Source organism: Babylonia areolata, chromosome 24, assembly GCF_041734735.1.
Source record: "Babylonia areolata isolate BAREFJ2019XMU chromosome 24, ASM4173473v1, whole genome shotgun sequence".
Classification (NCBI taxonomy): Eukaryota; Metazoa; Mollusca; class Gastropoda; order Neogastropoda; family Buccinidae; genus Babylonia; species Babylonia areolata.
In genome coordinates this window covers 44506341-44526508 of record NC_134899.1, presented here as the reverse complement: position 1 = coordinate 44526508, position 20168 = coordinate 44506341, and the positions used below count along the sequence as shown (strand labels likewise).

Sequence of the window (20168 nt, the reverse complement as noted above, 5' to 3'; positions counted from 1 at the left end):
ATTGAACCTGCTTGTTCTTTTTTTTTTTTCTTTTCTTGTATATCAGTTGTGAATTGCCTTCATTTTCGAACAGGTTGCATGCTTGTTTATAAATATAAATGTGTGTAATTAATGTAAGGAGCAAGGTGGTTGAATGGTTAAGATGTTTTGTCTGCCAGTACAGTACCCTTTCTCCCAAGTTTGACTGAGCTGAGCATGTAGTCATTCAGACGAGAAGGTAACCCGAGGTGCCATGTGCAGCACTCACTCAGTGCACTGAAAAAGAACCCATGACAACAAAAATGTTGTCCTCTGGCAAAATCTGTACAAGAAATCCACTCTGATAGGTAACACAAATACATGCATGCACTCAAGGCCTGACAAGCACGTTGGGTTATGCTGCTGTCAGGCATCTGCCGAGCACATGTGATGTGGCTTATTTGGATTTGTCGGAACTCTGTGATGCCTCTGTGAGAAACTGAAACTGAAAACTGAAACTGTGCAATTAGTATGACTGTAATGTGTGCATAGTTAGGGTGTCTAACAGGTGTGTACATGTAGTTGACAGACAGGTGTGTGCAGGTAGGGTGACTGACATGTGTACAGGTAGGCGAGGTGACTGACAGATGTGTACAGGTAGGGTGACTGACAGATGTGTACAGGTAGGATGACTGACAAATGTGTGCAGGTAGGGTGACTGACAGGTAGATGACTGACAGGTGTGTACAGGTAGATGACTGACAGTTGTTTACAGGTAGGGTGACTGACAGGTGTGTACAGGTAGGGTGACTGACAGGTGTGTACAGGTAGGGCGACTGACATGTGTATACAGGTACATGACTGACAGGTGTTTAGAGGTAGACGACTGACAGGTGTGGATGTGTGTGTGGTGACCTCAAAGAGGTGTGTTGCCATGTGCAGGTGTACCTGGTGGAGAACAAAGAGGAGTCACTGCTGAGGGCCCAGGGCAGGATTGCCGCCCTCCACTCCAACAACGTGGTTCTGTTCCAGGTGAGGGCAGGGAGGGGAGAGGGGTGGGGCGTGGGGGTGGCACAGGGTAAGGGGAAAGGGAGAGGCAACTTACACCTGACTGTGCTTCATCAGTGTAACTGGTGACAACTTTGACGTAGAAATGTGGACACATGGACTGTATGTTGCGCTCCAGGTTTAACATGGACTGTGTTGTATCCCCAGTGTAACACACTAGTCTCCAGCGTAACATGGAGTGTGTGCTCCAGTGTAACACACTTGTCTACAGTGTAACATGGACTGTGTGTCATGTCCCCAGTGTAACAATTGTCTCCAGTATAGCATAGACTATTTTTTGTGTCCCCAGTGTAACACTTGTCTCCAGTAAAGCATAGACTATTTTTTGTGTCCCCAGTGTAACACTTATCTCCAATGTAACATGAACTGTATGTTGTGTCACCAGTGTAACATAGAGTTTTGTTGTATCTCATGGACTAATTATTTGTCTCCAGTGTAACGTGGACTGTATGTTGTGTCTCCAGTGTAACATGGACTGTGTGTTGTCTCCAGTGTAACGTGGACTGTGTGTTGTGTATCCAGTGTAACATGGACTGTGTGTTGTGTATCCAGTGTAAAATGGACTGTGTGTCATGTCTCCAGTGTAACATGGACTGTGTGTCATGTCTCCAGTGTAACATGTACTGTGTGTTGTGTCTCCAGTGTAACATGGACTATGTATTTTGTCTCCAGTGTAACATGGACTGTTTTTGTATCCATAGTGTAACATGTCTCCAGTCTAACATGGACAGTTTGTTGTGTCTCCAGTGTAACATGGACTGTTTTTTGTATCCCTAGTGTAACATGTCTCCAGTCTAACATGGACTGTTTTCATGTCCCCAGTGTAACATGGACTACTTTGTGGGCCCCTTTGAAGTGGGGGTGTGTCTCCACGCCTGCGGCTCGGCAACGGACATGGTGCTTCACCACTGCCTTCACAACCAGGCCGCCTTCGTTATCTGCCCCTGCTGCTACGGCAGCATCCAACAGACCCACCTCCTGACCTATCCACGGAGTCGACAGTACCAGGAGAAACAGGTCACCTATAAGGTACGGTGCAACTCTTTTGTCACTGGTTCGGCTGTTGCACTGCAAAGTGTAGCATGGTGACCAGTATTACTGTACACCCCAAAGTCTAGCACTGTGTACTGTACATTCCAGAGTGTAGCTCTGTAACCAGTATTACCTTTTTTTTTTCTTTCTTTTTCCCTTGCTGTGCTGTTTCCTGTTGACAGTGTGTGTGTGTTTTCTGTTGACAGTGTGTATTGTTTCCTGTTGACGGTGTGTGTTTTCTGTTGACAGTGTTTTTTTTCCTGTTGACAGTATGTGTGTTTTCTGTTGACAGTGTGTGCCATTTCCTGTTGACAGTGTGCACTGTTGACAGTGTGTGTGTTGCTTGTTGACAGTGTGTTGTTTCCTGTTGACAGTGTGCGCTGTTTTCTGTTGATAGTGTGTGTAGTTTCCTGTTGACAGTATGTGCCGTTTCCTGTTGACAGTGTTCTTTCCTGTTGACAGTGTGTGATTTCTCTTGACAGTGTGCGCTATTGACAGTGTGTGCTGTTTCCTGTTGACAGTGTGCACTGTTGACAGTGTGTTCTTTCCTGTTGACAGTATGTTTTCTGTTGACATTGTGCACGGTTTCCTGTCGACAGTGTGCGCTGTTTCCTGTGGACAGTGTGTGTCTGTTACTTGACAGTGTGTGTTGTTTCCTGTGGACAGTGTGTGTTGTTTCCTGTGGACAGTGTGTGCTGTTTCCTGTGGACAGTGTGTGTTGTTTCCTGCGGACAGTGTTTCCTGTGGACAGTGTGTGCTGTTTCCTGTGGACAGTGTGTGTTGTTTCCTGCGGACAGTGTGTGCTGTTTCCTGTGGACAGTGTGTGTTGTTTCCTGTGGACAGTGTGTGCTGTTTCCTGTGGACAGTGTGTGTTGTTTCCTGTGGACAGTGTGTGTTGTTTCCTGTGGACAGTGTGTGTCTGTTACTTGACAGTGTGAGTTGTTTCCTGTGGACAGTGTGTGTCTGTTACTTGACAGTGTGTGTTGTTTCCTGTGGACAGTGTGTGTCTGTTACTTGACAGTGTGTGTTGTTTCCTGTGGACAGTGTGTGTCTGTTACTTGACAGTGTGTGTTGTTTCCTGTGGACAGTGTGTGTCTGTTACTTGACAGTGTGCGCTGTTTCCTGTGGACAGTGTGTTTTCCGTTGACAGTGTGTACTGTTTCCTGTGGACAGTGTATGTGTGTTCTCTGTTTCAGGAGTTCCTGACACTGGGTCATGCTGCTGACCAGACAGAGTTTAACATCGCATTGGAGCAACAAGGTAGGCATGACAAAATTTACCATTGGTAGAATAGTTTTATTTATACCGCATTGGAGCAGCAAGGTAGGCATGACAAAATTTACCATTGGTAGAATAGTTTTATTTACATTGCATTGGAGCAGCAAGGTAGGCATGACAAAATTTACCATTGGTAGAATAGTTTTATTAACAATAACATCACTCTGGAGCAACATGGTACGTAGGACAATGGTCATTGCTGGCAGAACAGAGTTGACATCTCACTGGAGCAAAACGATGAATGGGACAGTGTTCTAACATAGGTAAAACAGAATTAACATCGCATTTGAGCTACAAGGTGGGTGGGACAGTGTTTTACCATTGGTAGAGCAGAGTTACCATTGCACTGGAGCAACAAGATTAACATCGCATTGGAGCAACACAGTTTGATTAGAAAGAGTTCACCATGGCATTGGAGCTGCAATTGATTTTGATACGGATGAATAAAGATGTGTTGTAGGTAGATAGGACAGGGTTTAAGATCACCTTGGAGCAACAAGATGAATGCGACCGAAGCTTGACACAGTTTTGGAGCAAGGCGGGAGCTGGGGAAGGGCATGTTGGATGCACAGTTTTATTTTAAGTCAGAGTATGGGCAGTAGTCTGGCAGTTTACAAGTGTCTGTCTGCGTCCTCTCATTACTCCATTTTGACGATGAAAGACAATGATATGATAAATGATAAGTGAAGATGAAGTGATGAAGTTTTGTTGAAGAAACATTCAGGCTGTAGTTCCAAAACTTTGATAAGTTTGAATCATAGTTCCCTAACTCTAGACACGTACTTAAACAGTATGTTCCATTATATGCCCTTTGCAGTTGTGTCAGATTTGTCATTCTTTTGATGCAGTGAGTTACATTATGCAGGCAGGTAAGGTGTAGCAGACATGTTTGAGTGTGCATATTCTGTGCTGTCTTTGTGTGTGCCCCGATGTAGGACTCAGACAAGAGACATGCCTGCAATGGCCACACATGTGACCAAAATTTCCAGACCTTTTTCAGACCAGACTGAAAATTTTCTATACCTAACAACACAAACCCAAACAGAATTCCTGTAATTTATCTGCTACATTGCTAACAAAAGAGATTTGCGGAAATCCTGATATTGGTGTTCAATTTTCATCACTTTGTTTTTTCACCTGTATTTTGAAAACATTTACCAGACTCTCACAGGCAAAGCATTTATTTCCAAGACTTTTCCAGCCAAGGATATGGTTCTCTCAAGACTTGTGCAGACTCCATGACTGTGTACAGACTGTGTGTCTATGTCTCCAGGACGACAGTGCATGAACCTGGTGGACTCTGACCGCGCCCAACTGGCTCGGGAGGCCGGCTACGCTGTGACCTTGACCTCCCTGCAACCTCTGACCTGCAGCCCTAAAAATAACTTGCTCATCGGCTACAAAGACTGTACAGCTGCCATGCCGACTTAGCAGTGGGCGAAAAGAAGCATGACAGGACCTTAGCAGCTGAAGGTTACTTGTGGTGGTGGTGTTGGCCATGTGTTGGAGGAACAGAAGTTGGGTAGGAGGTCTTGTGCCTGTTGGCAAGCCATGTAAAATGGGGCAGTGAGGGAGGGCGTGAAAGGATTTGTGTGTGCGTGGCTTGTGAAATTATAAGAAATGATTTGCATGTGCACACATTCATCCCATGTGCCAACTCTGGTGTTAAATGCCAGGGTATTTATTATACAGATCTGAATGAAGCGACAGTCTGAGCAGTACATGATGAATGGATATCGAGCGTGTGGATGAATGTGTGTGTGAGTGTCCTATGTGTGTTTCTGTCCAGGAAATGTGTGTGTGTCTGAGATGTGTGGTTGTCTGGGATGTGTTTGAATCTCAGATTGTGTGTGTGTGCGTCTAGGATGTGTGTGTGTGTGTGCACCCCAATCAGGGGCATCAGTCTAATCAGTACGTTTAAGACAAAGTTGCGTTCTATTATTGGCAGAAGGCAAAAGGGCCATTGGACCCAGTGTGGTGACAAAGCAGACTGGAAAGAATGTCCTGTTTTTAATTTAAGTACGTTATATTCCTATGGGGTTTTTTCACGGATAGGCATTCAAAAACATATTCTGCCACATGAATTTTTGAATTATCATTACAAGTTGTGTTACTTGGATGTTCAGTTTTACTGTTAAGTGTTTAGATATGGGGCAGCAGAAGATTCTAGTCTTCTGTACCTTCAGTTCTTGTGTTACTGACCAGTTTTGGACATTTTGGACACCGGTGGTTTGTTTTGTTGATCTTTTTTTCTTTGAATAAGCATTTCAATATGTGGTGAAAGACTGGGTCAACCAGCAATACTGAGTGAGAAAAGGTCTGCAAGGGTTTGTTGTTCTTGAGCAGTTGTAAATTTGCAGCTTTTATTGAAGTTATCCCAAGATATTCATATTGGCTTGTATAATATTGGATCCACAGATGAATGCAAGAGGCATTTTTGGTTAAATTGTTTGCAAAAAAACCAAAAAAACCCCCACCATTGTTTGTTCATTAAACGCATCCTTCCTTGAGTGAGCATTGGCCGATGGTATCTGTATTTTTTTATCACTATGTTGGAGGAACCTTTTCTTTGCTTTTCATCAAGGGTCTGATCTTCCAAATCAAAACTGACCCACTTTCATCACAGCACATCCTGATGAGATGGTAAACCAAGGTTCTGTGTGAGCATGTGTGTGTAGCGCTTAGCATGCACAAGAACCTATGGCACACATTGAAGAACCTTTGGCAACAACATAGTTGCCCATAGCAAAATTTTGCATTAAAACCCTATCGTGTGTGTGTGTGAAGCCTGACTGAATCAGGACACAGGAAACGAATGAAGGGCACCTAAGGGCAGCTATCAGTCACCTGTCCTCAGGCTGGCAGCCTGTTGTGCATATGACTGTGTAAAGTGCTTCAGTTTGGTCTCTGACTCAGAAGCGGCACTATTTGAGTATCTAGATATCACTTAATCACACACACACAGGTCACAACACAGAAGTTATTTTGGATTGTTTATTTTCATGTCTTTCCACTACAGTCCCAACGTCATTGCCAATCAAACCAACCTTTTTCAAGCCACCATGCATCATCACCACACAACACTGTCGTCAACCAATCCACCTAGTTCATGTCATCTTCATGCTTCACACATCCGCCAGTTCTGCACCACATGAAGCCAAGCCAGTGTCCACGCTGTGTATTGATTGGTCTGTGTTGCACCAATGGCCCTGCCTCCCACACCAGGATGTACAGGGACGTTGCGGTGAATGGTCGCAGCCAACATGACGCCCTGTCACTCCACTCCTCAATAGCTGCCTGTAGTAGAGAGGGGAAACAGGGGGCGGGGAGGGGTGGGGTGGGGGACAGCTGGGGACCGAAGGGAACTGGTTCACCACTCCATTCAGTCACACACGCCAGGGGACTTGCTGCCGTCAGACTGACTGCCACAACCACCACCCCCCACATGTGATCATCTCTTCCTCCACTCACACATGTGTGCATCATCATCATCATCTCAAGCATACTCAATATTAAAACATGATCCGCATGCACTTTCATGGAAATACATTCATTAAATTTCCATTTATAAGGTACAAAATGTTATTTGTACACTTGTAACTGGAGAAAAAAAAAATCAGCTCCATATGCCTGGATGACATTAAAAGAACAGCTATATGTAGTGTGTGTGGTGTGTAGCACCAATATAGGACAAATACTTTCCTGTCCACACTGACACAGCCCAAGAGACAGCCCTCCATGTTGTGTCCATTTACTATAGTGACACAACCATCATCAGCACACCTCACACATCACAGGATCAGCTGAAGAACAGAAGCTGCAGAATCAGCACACATCATCAAAACTTCCAGCACTGCAGAATACCGATCCACACTTTAACTGGGAAAGTAACAGTAACTTTAAAAATTAAAAAAAATATATTTGGGAGAAAGAACTCCACCGTTAGTACTGGTGTGTCACTGTACATACATACATTTTTTGGACAGGTCTATCACTTCTTAGTGCTGTCAGAACTGCCATTCTGTGGACACGGAAATCCACACAGGCATGGCCAGCTGACAGGAGTGGTCCCTAGCCACACACCACAACATTCCTGGCTGTAGGGAATACAGGGCCATCAGGAGAATGTTCTGGTCTAAGCAACAGTTGATGGGAATGAAGTGTCTTTTCCTTCTGAAGTGATAGTGCTATCAAAGGCTGTACAGGAAGGAATACAGTGTCAAGTAGAGATTTTCTGTGCTGACAAGGGTTGTGGGCACAGTAGTGGCGCCCTATAGAACCTGTTCCTCCCCAGTGAACACCCAGACTGACAAGCCGACCTGTCCTGAACATTCCATTCCCCAGACGGTCACCAAACAAGTCCCACCACTGAAAGAAACCGATGACACCCCCACATTGCCACATCCTCTCACTAAAGTCCCACCACTGAAAGAAACCGATGACACCCCCACATTGCCACATCCTCTCACTAAACAAGTCCCACCACTGAAAGAAACCGATGACACCTCCACATTGCCACATCCTCTGACACCCCCACATTGCCACATCCTCTCACTAAACAAGTCCCACCACTGAAAGAAACCGATGACACCCCCACATTGCCACATCCTCTCACTAAACAAGTTCCACCACTGAAAGAAACTGATGACACCCCCACATTGCCACATCCTCTCACTAAACAAGTTCCACCACTGAAAGAAACCGATGACACCCCCACATTGCCACATCCTCTCACTAAACAAGTTCCACCACTGAAAGAAACTGATGACACCCCCACATTGCCACATCCTCTCACTAAACAAGTTCCACCACTGAAAGAAACCGATGTCACCCCCACACTGCCACATCCTCTCACTAAACAAGTCCCACCACTGAAAGAAACCGATGACACCCCCACACTGCCACATCCTCTCACTAAACAAGTCCCACCACTGAAAGAAACCGATGACATCCCCACATTGCCACATCCTCTCACTAAAGTCCCACCACTGAAAGAAACTGATGACACCCCCACATTGCCACATCCTCTCACTAAACAAGTTCCACCACTGAAAGAAACCGATGACACCCCCACATTGCCACATCCTCTCACTAAACAAGTTCCACCACTGAAAGAAACCGATGACACCCCCACATTCTCTCACTAAAGTTCCACCACTGAAAGAAACAGCTGACACCCCCATATTGCCATATCCTCTCCACAAACACGCACATGCGCATACACACATCCTGACAGGCATCAGAACCCACGACACACACTGACACAAGGCAAACATGTCATCACACTAATCATCTGTTCACATTTCTCTCTCTCACCAACCATTTGATCCCAGGCAATATTTCACAACAATTTTACCATTTCATGTACAATTTCGTCATTTGCTGATCATTCCCCAGATTAAAAATATTTCATTTCAAAACAAAGACACTTTTAAATACTAAATTTTTTAATGCCCACACGCATGTAATGTGGCAGAGTGATAATGTGGGATGAGGAGATCTGAGATGGACTGAACACCACAGCACTGGTATATTCGGTGCAGGTCTCTCTCACACAGCTGTCAGGATGTTGTGGCACACACACACACACACACACATGCCAACAATATAGTATCTCACACATGTACAGGTCTTCATGCAGCTGGGACAGTTATACAGTTATTTCTCACAGTATTATACTGTTGGGATCATCATGCACACTGCACATTGACGGCAAGGTCTCTAATCAGATGTCTCTCTGTGAGCCACACACACACACACACACACACACAGACAGTGTAAGGATAATCTCACCTAAGCATACTGTTGGGTTGAAAACAAATAGCTGTGGCTTTTGTGAATTCAGAAGGATGCTGCCTTGACTGATGCCTCAGACTAAGTATGTTTAGCTGGTTTTATCAGTTCCCCCCCCCCCAACCCCCCCCACCAGCCCTCCCCCCGTACCTCCCTCCCCTATTCTTTGGCCCACAACATCTGGTACACACACACACAGAGTTACAAAATCATGATGGTGACCTCAGCAGTTAAGAACAATGCTGATACATGTAGAACAATGGTGGAGAGGCCCCATGGAACAGGACTGGTGGCAGTGTAAGGTGACTGGATCTGGATTCACACAGTCACGATTCACAGACTGGACTGCAGAAGGAAAAGGCTGGGATGGTTGTAACCCATGTGATAACACTACAGAGCAGTAGTTCTCAATTTTAAACCATATCATACACTATATAACAGAGGTCCTCAATTTTAAACCATATCATACACTATAAAAGAGGTCCTCAATTTTAAACCATATCATACACTATGTAAGATGTCCTTGATATTAAACCATATCATACACTAAATAGGAGGTCCTCAATTTTAACACATATACACAATATTACAGGTCCTCCACTTTAACCCATATATTACACGACAGAACAGAGGTTCTCGAAAAGAAGTATTTCAAACACACACTTCAGAATTAATGGGACTGCAAGTGCAACCCATAGCATACACTTTAGAACAAACAGAGGTGCTCCAGTAGATGAATTTCAAACACACACTTAAGAATGGAGGTGATCAGAGTTTAAGTGTTTCATCTGTAAGTTAGCTGATGGTGACTGTTGTAATGATATACAGCTGCCTTGGTAAGTTTCTCCATGATGCTGGACTGTTCCATCACTGCTCCAACAACATACACTACAGGCTTGCCTACTTCCTTGCCATCACCAGGCCGTTCTGACTGCACACCATAACTTGCACAGAGGACTGCTGCACAGGCTGAAAATTGAGGGCACTAAACGCCAGAGGCTCCAACAATGTTCGTTCAACAGATCTGGTATCTTCTGAGACCGCATAATGATTCTTTTTTAAGTTTGAAAGAATTTTTTTTTTTTTAATAATAATTATCATCTGCACCAGTCTGTCCTCAAAGACTTACCCTAGAATTTATCAGTAAACATTAACAACAAAAGGGAAATAAAGATGGGGAAATCAGCACATTACTCCATGCATTGACATGCTGCAGTGATACCAGATGCTTCGTTTCTTCATCAGAGAACTCTGTGCTTCTTTGTCCTGCCTTTATCACTTCTCTACTGCTGACATCGCCCTCTAAGCTTAGAAGTCCTACCACTGTGTTCCATTTCAAAGTTGTGTGTGCGGACTGAATCCATATACTCTAAAGAAACATAAAAGGAAAGAAACAACTTCGCTCAAAAGAAAAATATACAGCACCCTGTCGTTAACTGTGCTGTCTGTGCATGTGTGTGTGAATGAGCTTACAAAACCTCACCTGCACACTCCCCTACCATCCCTGTCATACAGCGGCCATGTGTCTTTATGTGACAGACTGCTCTCACATGGTGCCGTCCTTCACACTCTGTTGTTCTGATACCTGTTCCGTTCTGCTGCTCTCCTCACAATTGCTGTTCTGTCGTTCTAACACATGCCGTCCTGTTATTCTAACATATGTCATTCTGTCGTTCAAACAAATACCATTCTGTCATTCCAACAAATACCATTATGTCGTTCAAACAAATACCGTTCTGTCATTCTTACAAATGCCGTTCTGTTTTTCTAACAAATGCTGTTCTGTCATTCTAACAAATGCCATTCTGTCGTTCTAACTTTACTAACAAATGTCCTTTTGTTGTATTAACACAAGTCATGTCATTCTAACACATGCTGTTCTGTTGTTCTAACAAATGCCGTTCACCTGACACACACTGTTCTGCTGCTCTCTTAACATACTCCATTCCGTTGCTATTCCACTCCACACACTGTCCTTCTAGGTTCTCTCTCATTATCTGCTGCTGCCAACCAGGTTAAAAAAAAAAAAACGAAACATAAAGTAAGCCTGTGTTTGCTGATTAGTCCACCAAATTTTACCTTCCTCTGACCATCATCCACAGGAAATGTTCACCTTCAAGGCTGCAGCCCCCACTCGACCGTTAAAGTCGGTCACCATCTCCATGTCTTCTGCTCCCAGTCCCCCCAGCCCCCTGTTCCAGTCACTCCTCAGTCAGACCAAGCCACCACTCCCCACTATCACACAGACTGAAGGAGTGGGGAGACGGAGGTGTAGGGGGGCTGACCAGCACAAAGCCACACACTGCTTCTCAGATCGCACTGTACAGGTTTCAGGTCCTCACACACCAGTCCTCATACACCAGAGTCATTGCATGTCCCGACAGCTCCAGTTTCCTCATCTCAACGTCCTTGTAGTTCCAGAGTCCTCAACTGATGTCCCTCATAACCCCAGCGTCACTGTTCTGATCACTGCTTGTTCACAATGGATCCACAGATGCACACACATGAACACGCATCCTCCAAGCACAAAGAAGGATCCTCCACACACACACAAACAACACACACACACACATGCGAAGCAATCTCAGGACAAGAAGGGTTGGAGGGTGTAAAGGGTGCAGCCGACAGCCGGGGCCGACCTAGGAGTAGCTGAGGGACTGGCCCATGGTCATGAGTTCGTTGAAGGCCGACACAAACTGACGTTTCAATTCTGCATAGGACACGATGAACACACTGGTCTCGTCTTGCGAACTCAGCAAGATCTTCTCCGGGTCTCCAGCGTCCAGCTGTGCACAGAAAACAAAGACAATGGTAAACACTGCAAACACCTCATTTGTCTCTCCACATAAAACAACAATTTGTTTACATAGGACAAGCTTCAGTTTCAGTTTCTCAAGGAGGCATCACTGCGTTTGGACAAATCAACATACGCTACACCACATCTGCTAGGCAGATGCCTGGCAGCAGCATAACCCAACGCACTTGTCAGGCCTTGAGTGCATGCTTATACATTTGTGTACCTATCAGAGTGGATTTCTTTTCACACAATTTTGCCAGAGGACAACACTTTCGTTGCCATGGGTTCTTTTTCAGTGCGCCAAGTGCGTGCTGCACACAGGACCTCAGATTATCGTCTCATCCAAAAGACTAGATGCTCAGTTTGATTTTCTTGTCAAACTTGGGAGAAAGGGCAGGACAGGGATTGTAACCCACACCCTCAAAGACTCTCTGTATTGGCAGCTGAGCGTCTTAACCATTCTGCCACCTTCCTCCCTACATATGACGTAACAACCAGCATAAAACAAAGACACCAGTAAACACTGTGAACACCTTGTTCACCTCCACATAAACAACAATTTGTTTACATATGACAAAGTAACCAGCATAGAACAAAGATAATGGTAAACATTGTAAACACCCCGTTAAACACTGTAAACACCTTATTCGTCTCACCACATGACACAGCTCTTTACACATGATAGAGAACAGACACCGGTAAACACTGCAGACACCTTGGGAGTTGTAATTAATCACCACATGACACAATAACCAGCACAGGACAGACACCGGTAAACACTGCAGACACCTTGGGAGTTGTAATTAATCACCACATGACACAATAACCAGCACAGGACAGACACCAGTGACACCTTGTGAGTTGTAATTAATCACCACATGACACAATAACCAGCACAGGACAGACACCAGAAAACACTGCAGACACCTTGTGAGTTGTAATTAATCACCACATGACACAATAACCAGCACAGGACAGACACCAGAAAACACTGCAGACACCTTGGGAGTTGTAATTAATCACCACATGACACAATAACCAGCACAGGACAGACACCAGAAAACACTGCAGACACCTTGGGAGTTGTAATTAATCACCACATGACACAATAACCAGCACAGGACAGACACCAGAAAACACTGCAGACACCTTGGGAGTTGTAATTAATCACCACATGACACAATAACCAGCACAGGACAGACACCAGAAAACACTGCAGACACCTTGTGAGTTGTAATTAATCACCACATGACACAATAACCAGCACAGGACAGACACCGGTAAACACTGCAGACACCTTGGGAGTTGTAATTAATCACCACATGACACAATAACCAGCACAGGACAGACACCGGAAAACACTGCAGACACCTTGGGAGTTGTAATTAATCACCACATGACACAATAACCAGCACAGAACAGACACCGGAAAACACTGCAGACACCTTGTGAGTTGTAATCAATCACCACATGACACAACACTTTGTGGTTACAAAGGACACAATAACAAGCACAGAACAGACAGGCGGGAGCGCAATAAACTTGTCACGCTCACTGCATGATAGTAACCAGCACAGAACAAAAACCAGTGCTCACATCAAACTTGCAATGCTCACCACATGACACAACAACCAGTACAGAACAAAAACCAGTGCTCACATCAAACTTGCAATGCTCACCACATGACACAATAACCAGCACAGAACAAAAACCAGTGCTCACATCAAACTTGCAATGCTCACCACATGACACAATAACCAGCACAGAACAGACACCGGTGAGCACTGTACACACCATGTGAGTTGTAATGATCACATGACTCAACACTGTTCACATAGGACACAATAACCAGCACAGAACAGACACCGGTGAGCATTGTACACACCATGTGAGTTGTAATGATCACATGACTCAACACTGTTCACATAGGACACAATAACCAGCACAGAACAGACACCGGTGAGCATTGTACACACCTTGTCTCACAGAAAAAGGTGGGACTCACTGGAAGGAGGGCGAACCTGACACTAATGACTCACCTGACACTAATGACTTACTGTCAACCCCCTAACCCCCCCCCACCCCCACACACCTCACCTACCCCTCCCTGTCAGTCCTGCGGTCAATCATACCATGTCCAGACAGAAATCCACCCCAACCCTCTTGTTCTGAGATGCCTGCCACCTCTCCTGGCAGTCATAACATACTCAGACCCCACCTCCACCCACCCTCCAGACCCCCACCTCTCCCTGTCAGTCGTACTATTCCTGCCCCTGCCCTCCCCCTCCCCTCACCTTCCCCCTTCCCCAGTCACATTTTGAACAGAGCAAAAAACACCGAGGAGAGCCTCCAGAGTTTCACAAAGGGAAGTAGGTTGTGACAACAAAAACTAACACAACACAATACAATGCAATACAATATGATACGACATTAATCCTCCCCTTTTTTTCTCTGTCCCTGACAACAAAAAAGATCATAATATGATACAATGCAACATGACTCCTCCCCTTTTCCCTCTGTCCCTGACAACAAAAAACGATCATAATACAATATAAAAAAAAAAATGTCCTCCCCATTTTTCCCTGTCTGTGACAACAAAAAAGATTACAATACGATACAATGCAATACAACATCACCCCTTCCCTTTTCCCCTTGTCTATCTTGACTTGTTCAAACACAACAGACACGAGATGAATTATCCTCCTGGTGCCCCTCCTCCCTCCTCCACCCCCGCTAGCGGCCTGTGAGTGCTACCTTGTTGAGGCAGGAGACCATGTGCGCCATGTCCAGCCACGGAACCCCGTGTTCGTCCACAGCGTGGAACACAAAGTCCCGGAACAGCTTCAGCATGTAGCGGTCACCCGTCTCCGACCATGCGGGGTCCATGTTGAACCTGAGACACACCCCACGTTTTCTGTTTGTTGGTGGTGGTTGTTTCTTGTTGTTTTTATTGGGGGGGGGGGGGGGGGGGGGGGGGTATCACACTGCATGGTTAGTTTCTGGCCACATCATTTCACTAACGTTTCTTTCTGGCCACAAAGAAAATTTTATTCCTAAAATTATGCTGCTTTTTTTTTTCCCCCCCGACACCAGTGGGTCATGGTCAAGTATGTGTAATTAAATGATTTTTTTTCTGGTCACAATGGTTTCTTTCTGGCCACAATGATTCTTTTCTTCTTTCTGGCCACAATGATTTTCTGGTCACAATGTTTTCATTCTGACCAAAATGATTTCTTTCTGGTCACAACCATTTTCTGGCTACAATCTCTTTTTGGCCATAATAATTCCTTTCCAGCCACAATGATTCCTTTCTGGCTACATCATTGTACGATTCCTTTCTGACCACATAATTACAAAACAATTTCTTTCTGAGCACATCATTTTGATTTCTTTCTGGTCACATCATTATACGATGACTTCTTTCTGGCTGCATCATTATACAACTATTTCTTTCTGGCCACATAATTACAAAACAATTTCTTTCCAGCCATATCATTTTACAACTATTTCTTCTCACAACACCTTTATACAAGTTCCTTCTGGCCACATCATTACACTACTTTTTTTTCTGGCCGCATCATTATACTATCAGTTCTTTCTGGCCACATCATTATACAATGATAAATTTCAGGCCACATCATCATCTTGTGGCTGGCCTCCCACAGGCCATCCTATTTCCTGCAGAGGTGAATGCAGCCAAGTTGACAAAATCTGGAAAATGCATTTGCCCATGTTTCTGATCCAGAAAGTGCTTCATACACAAAAATGACAACATGTGTTAGTGGGGAGGGACGAGGGATGGAAGGGCAGAATGTGGAGTTGCCGACTTACTGTAACCAAGAGATGTGGTCACCGTCAGACTCACACACGAGTATAAAGCCACTCTCCACTGACTCCAGTTGTAACTTGTGGAAGGCCTTATGTTCTTCAAGATTATTGTTTCACTTCACATTACCACTGTGAACATCATTTCTAATCAACTGTTGCAGAGAGGAGATTTAAAAAAAAAAAAAAAAAAAAATTAGTGCAATAAAGTTTTTCACTGTGATTCACAAAATCTCTGAATGCCAGCACACTTTTGCCTTACTTTCTACTTCACACACAGAATCATTTCTCGAGAGGTTTTTTTTTTTTTTTTCACTGATAAATAATTTCTTTTGACCTGTAAATTTCTGACAGTCTACTAACAGGATTGTATGTGTGTGCATATTGTGCATCACTTGCACACATGTATGCTAATATGTCTGTATGTGTACATATATCCGCATTTTTTGGAGACAGCCCTCAATTCTCTCCACAATACACATTGATAATTATATATATATGTACACACAAACACATAAAGACATTCAAGCCAACTCACTCCGCTCTCTCCAGCACACAGAAGAGTTTCATCATGATGCGACACAACCGGCCATTTTCTACCTCCTGCAACACATCACAATCATAGTCCTGACATTGTGACACATTGTCATATCCTGTCAACACGCATCATGATGTCTTCTTTTTGAACAACTGCCCCTTTCCCAGCTGATCAGTCAACTGTTAAAAATAAACCATACAAATCCCAAACCCACCAGTCAGCTGTTAACGCGCCCTCCCCTCTACCACCACATCCTAACAAGCACATCATCCTAAATCCAACATTCAACTATTGATCAATAACACACATCCACATCCCCTCCCTCCACAACCCCATTCTAACCCCATGTCAGCTGTCAACAACCATCCAACCACCCTTCTGGTTGTTGTTGTTTTTTAATGCTCTCCCCCCCCTCCCCCCACACCTCCTCCTGAAGCAACTAGTTTACTCACCCCAAACAACCCAAAACCAACCACTGTCAGCTATCAACTCTTTCACCACCATAGCCGACTTTTGTTGACTAGACAGTGCACTGCCATAAGTGACTTTTGTCGACTCTGAGGGGTCATGTTGACCATTTTTCACACCATATCAAAAGTTGACAGCTGCTACCAGTTTCCCACCAACAGAACACTGACTAACCTTTGCCCCCTGACTGAGTTCGAAGTGAACAAGTCCATTGTGTTGTTTGGACATGAACCAAGGCCTGTGGCTGAGAGCACTGGTTCTAAAATATTTGGCGCTGGGGAGTGTTTTTCACATATAAACCTGGCAGTAAAAGAGTTAACAACCACCCAGTCCCCTCCCCCTGCCCCCTAGACTGTGAAGTGGGGGAGGGGGAGATGTGTGACCCTGACCTTGGCGAGCTCATCCTCCAGCATGTCCCCCCTGAGCTGGGAGTGATCCAGCTGGGTGAAGAACCTCGCCCCGATCATCGGCATCAGGTCGTTCACCGACCGTGCCTTCCGCGTCTCAAACAGGTACCTCACACACACACACACAATCATTCATATAACGAGTGGCAGATCTCACATAAGTTATATAACAATTCAAATAAATGTTGAACTAATACCAGGCATGCCTACCCCCAAATTTGCTTTTCAAGAACAACACACATCAGAATCAGGGACAGGGTATTATTTTCAGGAACATCTAAGCAAACATACACAGTAGGTGCTTGCCCACATGTGCATTGGTCTCGCCAAAGTTACTTCGCCGGTGCAGAAATTGAGTGGACTTTCACAAAATGGCTTTGGTACTGTCGGACACTTCCGGCTTTTCACGAAGTGGCTTCGGTAATATCGGCAGCATTTCCATAGGTCTTAAGGAAGTGTCTTCAGCAATGGTCGGAAAGCCATGTAAGGGTACAGTTGTACCCAATAGATACTTTGAGAAAAAAAAAAATGTTACAGTCACATTTTTTTTTTCCGGGACATGCAGCAAATATCTTATTTCCAGGACACCCTGTCCATTTTATCAATTTTTCAGGACAAATGCAGGCCCTCGGTAACAGTAGGCATGCCTGTAACACACACAGATGGATTGAGATGGTTCAAGTAATAGCAGGAAGAAGGGCGGAGGAGCAGGAGTGGCCTAGTGGTAATGTGCACAACTAAGCAGTGGCCACAGGTTTGAGTCCCAGGGATTGGGTGAGGGGCAAGGGGGGGAGGTTACCAGTAGATACATATAACAATCCAAATTATATTTTTGCTCACCATCAGAAGAGTATCTGCTTAATAGAAAGTTGTATGCTAGAAGTGGAACAATTCTATCGTAAGCAGCCCACATCAATCAGCATTTCACTGTTTTACAATCAACATAGACCTGTCCTTTCCCTGTAAAATCATAACAAATTTGCCAAACAAACTTTTGGTTAAAATCGTTCAACATGCTCTCACACTGCAATCAGTGTAGACTGAATGTCCACATGCTCCTCCGATTCAAAGACAACATTCCAAAAACAACAGCTACTCATTGTCAAAATCTCTGAAAACACAAGTTCATCTACCAAAACTGCAAATATTTCTCTCCAAATAAAGGATGAAGTTAGTCTCAGTTTCAATAACCAAGACAAGTTAAGTCCAACTAACAAATTCTGGACCATAAGTCAAGATTTGTTATTTACACAATGGTTCATGGAAATTGTGCAGTAAGTGACGAGACCAATGCATAAAAAATACTCTGAATAGAACTGGAGTCCTCCTTCGCCTCCTTTCAATATGTTATCATGATTTAAGTGACAGAAAGGCAGACTCGAGAAGAGCAGAGAAAGACTAATGTGCGGTGGTTCACACAACATCACAAGGCAGGTAGAGGAAAGCAGGGTGGAGGAGGGCATTACCCAATGAGGTTTTTGAGATCCACAGAGTAGTTCCTGCTGACAATCTCCATGGCGTGGTTGAAGTTCTTGCTCTGCACAGCCAGGGCCGAGTTGCACGCCAGCGCCAAAACAATGCGCCCCAACCCCGTTAAGTCTTCTTGCTGCAAACAGGTGAGACACAAGGTATTATCATTATCATTATTGTTGTTGCTGCTTACAGTCCAGCTGACCATACAGAACAGAAGGCATCTCAAATCAAATCATACCGTGAACATTAAACAGAGATTCCGTTTTAACTCACTCAGTACGGCCAGTCCTTTCTTCTCCTCTACACAGACCCCTCGGATGTCCAGTGGGTGTCTGAATGACCCAACCTTTAGCTTCCGTCGTCAGAATTGTGGTATTCTTTGTCAACATTTACCTCATCATTATAAGAGCCTTCCAATTGCAATATTTTGATGATGGTAATTGGGGTGAAACGTTGTTAACCACGTCTCTTTCGCCGTTCGTATGGAGAGAGTTAAAGAGGCATCAAAATGAACAGACTAATCCATATATAAAAAAAAAATCTTTTGAAGGTGCAGATGCCTGACAAAATGCATAAAGCCAACACTCTGGTGACAGTCTTGACAGCCCACCACACAAGTTCTTAAAACACAACAAAAGGTATCTCAAATCAAATTTTGCTTGAAAAACAAGATAGTAACAGACTGGTTTTAAAATCTGAATAAAGTTTTCCTCTTAACAGATATCCTTTTCCCCCCCTCACACACACATATATAACATTTGCACCTTTCTCTCAACACATGAGAATTTCTTCACACTGTCACAAATGCAGGTACACATAACCATCTATTCTTCCCCTAAAACCCTATGTGAACCCCAAGAAATCAGCTTAAAGCTACAATTTTGCATCATAATGTAAGATTTCAATCAATCAATGAAACGCAAAAGAAACACTCCAACACCCACAAGCATCTATCTAATAATCGCATATCATGTATGAAAAGAAGATAACGTGTTACGACTATTGCTACCAGCAACAGAGATAAGTTGGACAGTGGGATTTTTTTTTTTTTTTAAAGTGAATAGGATAAAAACATCCAGTGTCTGATTCCTTTTGACTTGATTTCTACTTGCTTTTTTTAACTCAAATTCTATTACCTTTTCATAATGTAATTTTTTTTTTTTTTTTCAATTCCATGACCTGTCAAGTCCTGGAGAAAGAAACGACTCTTCCATAACAATAGGGAGGTAATTTACCAAGGGAGGCTACGAACTGCAGCTACTTTTGATTTCTCCACATAGATGAACTAGTAGTTTGTCGTTGTCTGCACCTGTGGGTCATGGTTTTTGTAATTAAATTTAAATTCCATGACCTTTCCAGTCCTAAAGAAAAAATTTCAATTCCATAACCTTTCAAGTCCTGGAGAAATAATTTAAATTCCATGAACTTTCCAGTCCTGGAAAAAGAATTTTAATTCCACCCTTCCAGTCCTGGAGAAAGAAATTTAAATTCCATGACCGTTCCCACGGCTGTGCCGCTTAACTTCCAGCAG

General features: G+C 44.1%; 2 protein-coding genes across 2 annotated transcripts in view; one reads left to right on the top strand and one right to left on the bottom strand.

The window, feature by feature from the left end:
* The window catches only part of LOC143298753 (glutathione S-transferase C-terminal domain-containing protein-like), a 28046-nt gene extending 22188 nt beyond the window's left edge, over positions 1 to 5858 (top strand). The window contains exons 13-16 of the mRNA XM_076611693.1: positions 901 to 990; positions 1849 to 2055; positions 3255 to 3318; positions 4610 to 5858. Coding sequence (XP_076467808.1) covers positions 901 to 990; positions 1849 to 2055; positions 3255 to 3318; positions 4610 to 4767 — 519 coding nt within the window. The 3' untranslated portion in view covers positions 4768 to 5858. The remainder of the gene's footprint in view (positions 1 to 900; positions 991 to 1848; positions 2056 to 3254; positions 3319 to 4609) is intronic.
* LOC143298752 (PAN2-PAN3 deadenylation complex subunit pan3-like) overlaps positions 4796 to 20168 on the bottom strand; it is a 34678-nt gene continuing 19305 nt past the window's right edge. The window contains exons 13-17 of the mRNA XM_076611692.1: positions 18631 to 18770; positions 17147 to 17273; positions 16290 to 16354; positions 14681 to 14819; positions 4796 to 11915 (exon numbers count right to left, since the gene is read on the bottom strand). Of these exons, the coding sequence (XP_076467807.1) occupies positions 11769 to 11915; positions 14681 to 14819; positions 16290 to 16354; positions 17147 to 17273; positions 18631 to 18770 (618 nt within the window). The 3' untranslated portion in view covers positions 4796 to 11768. The remainder of the gene's footprint in view (positions 11916 to 14680; positions 14820 to 16289; positions 16355 to 17146; positions 17274 to 18630; positions 18771 to 20168) is intronic.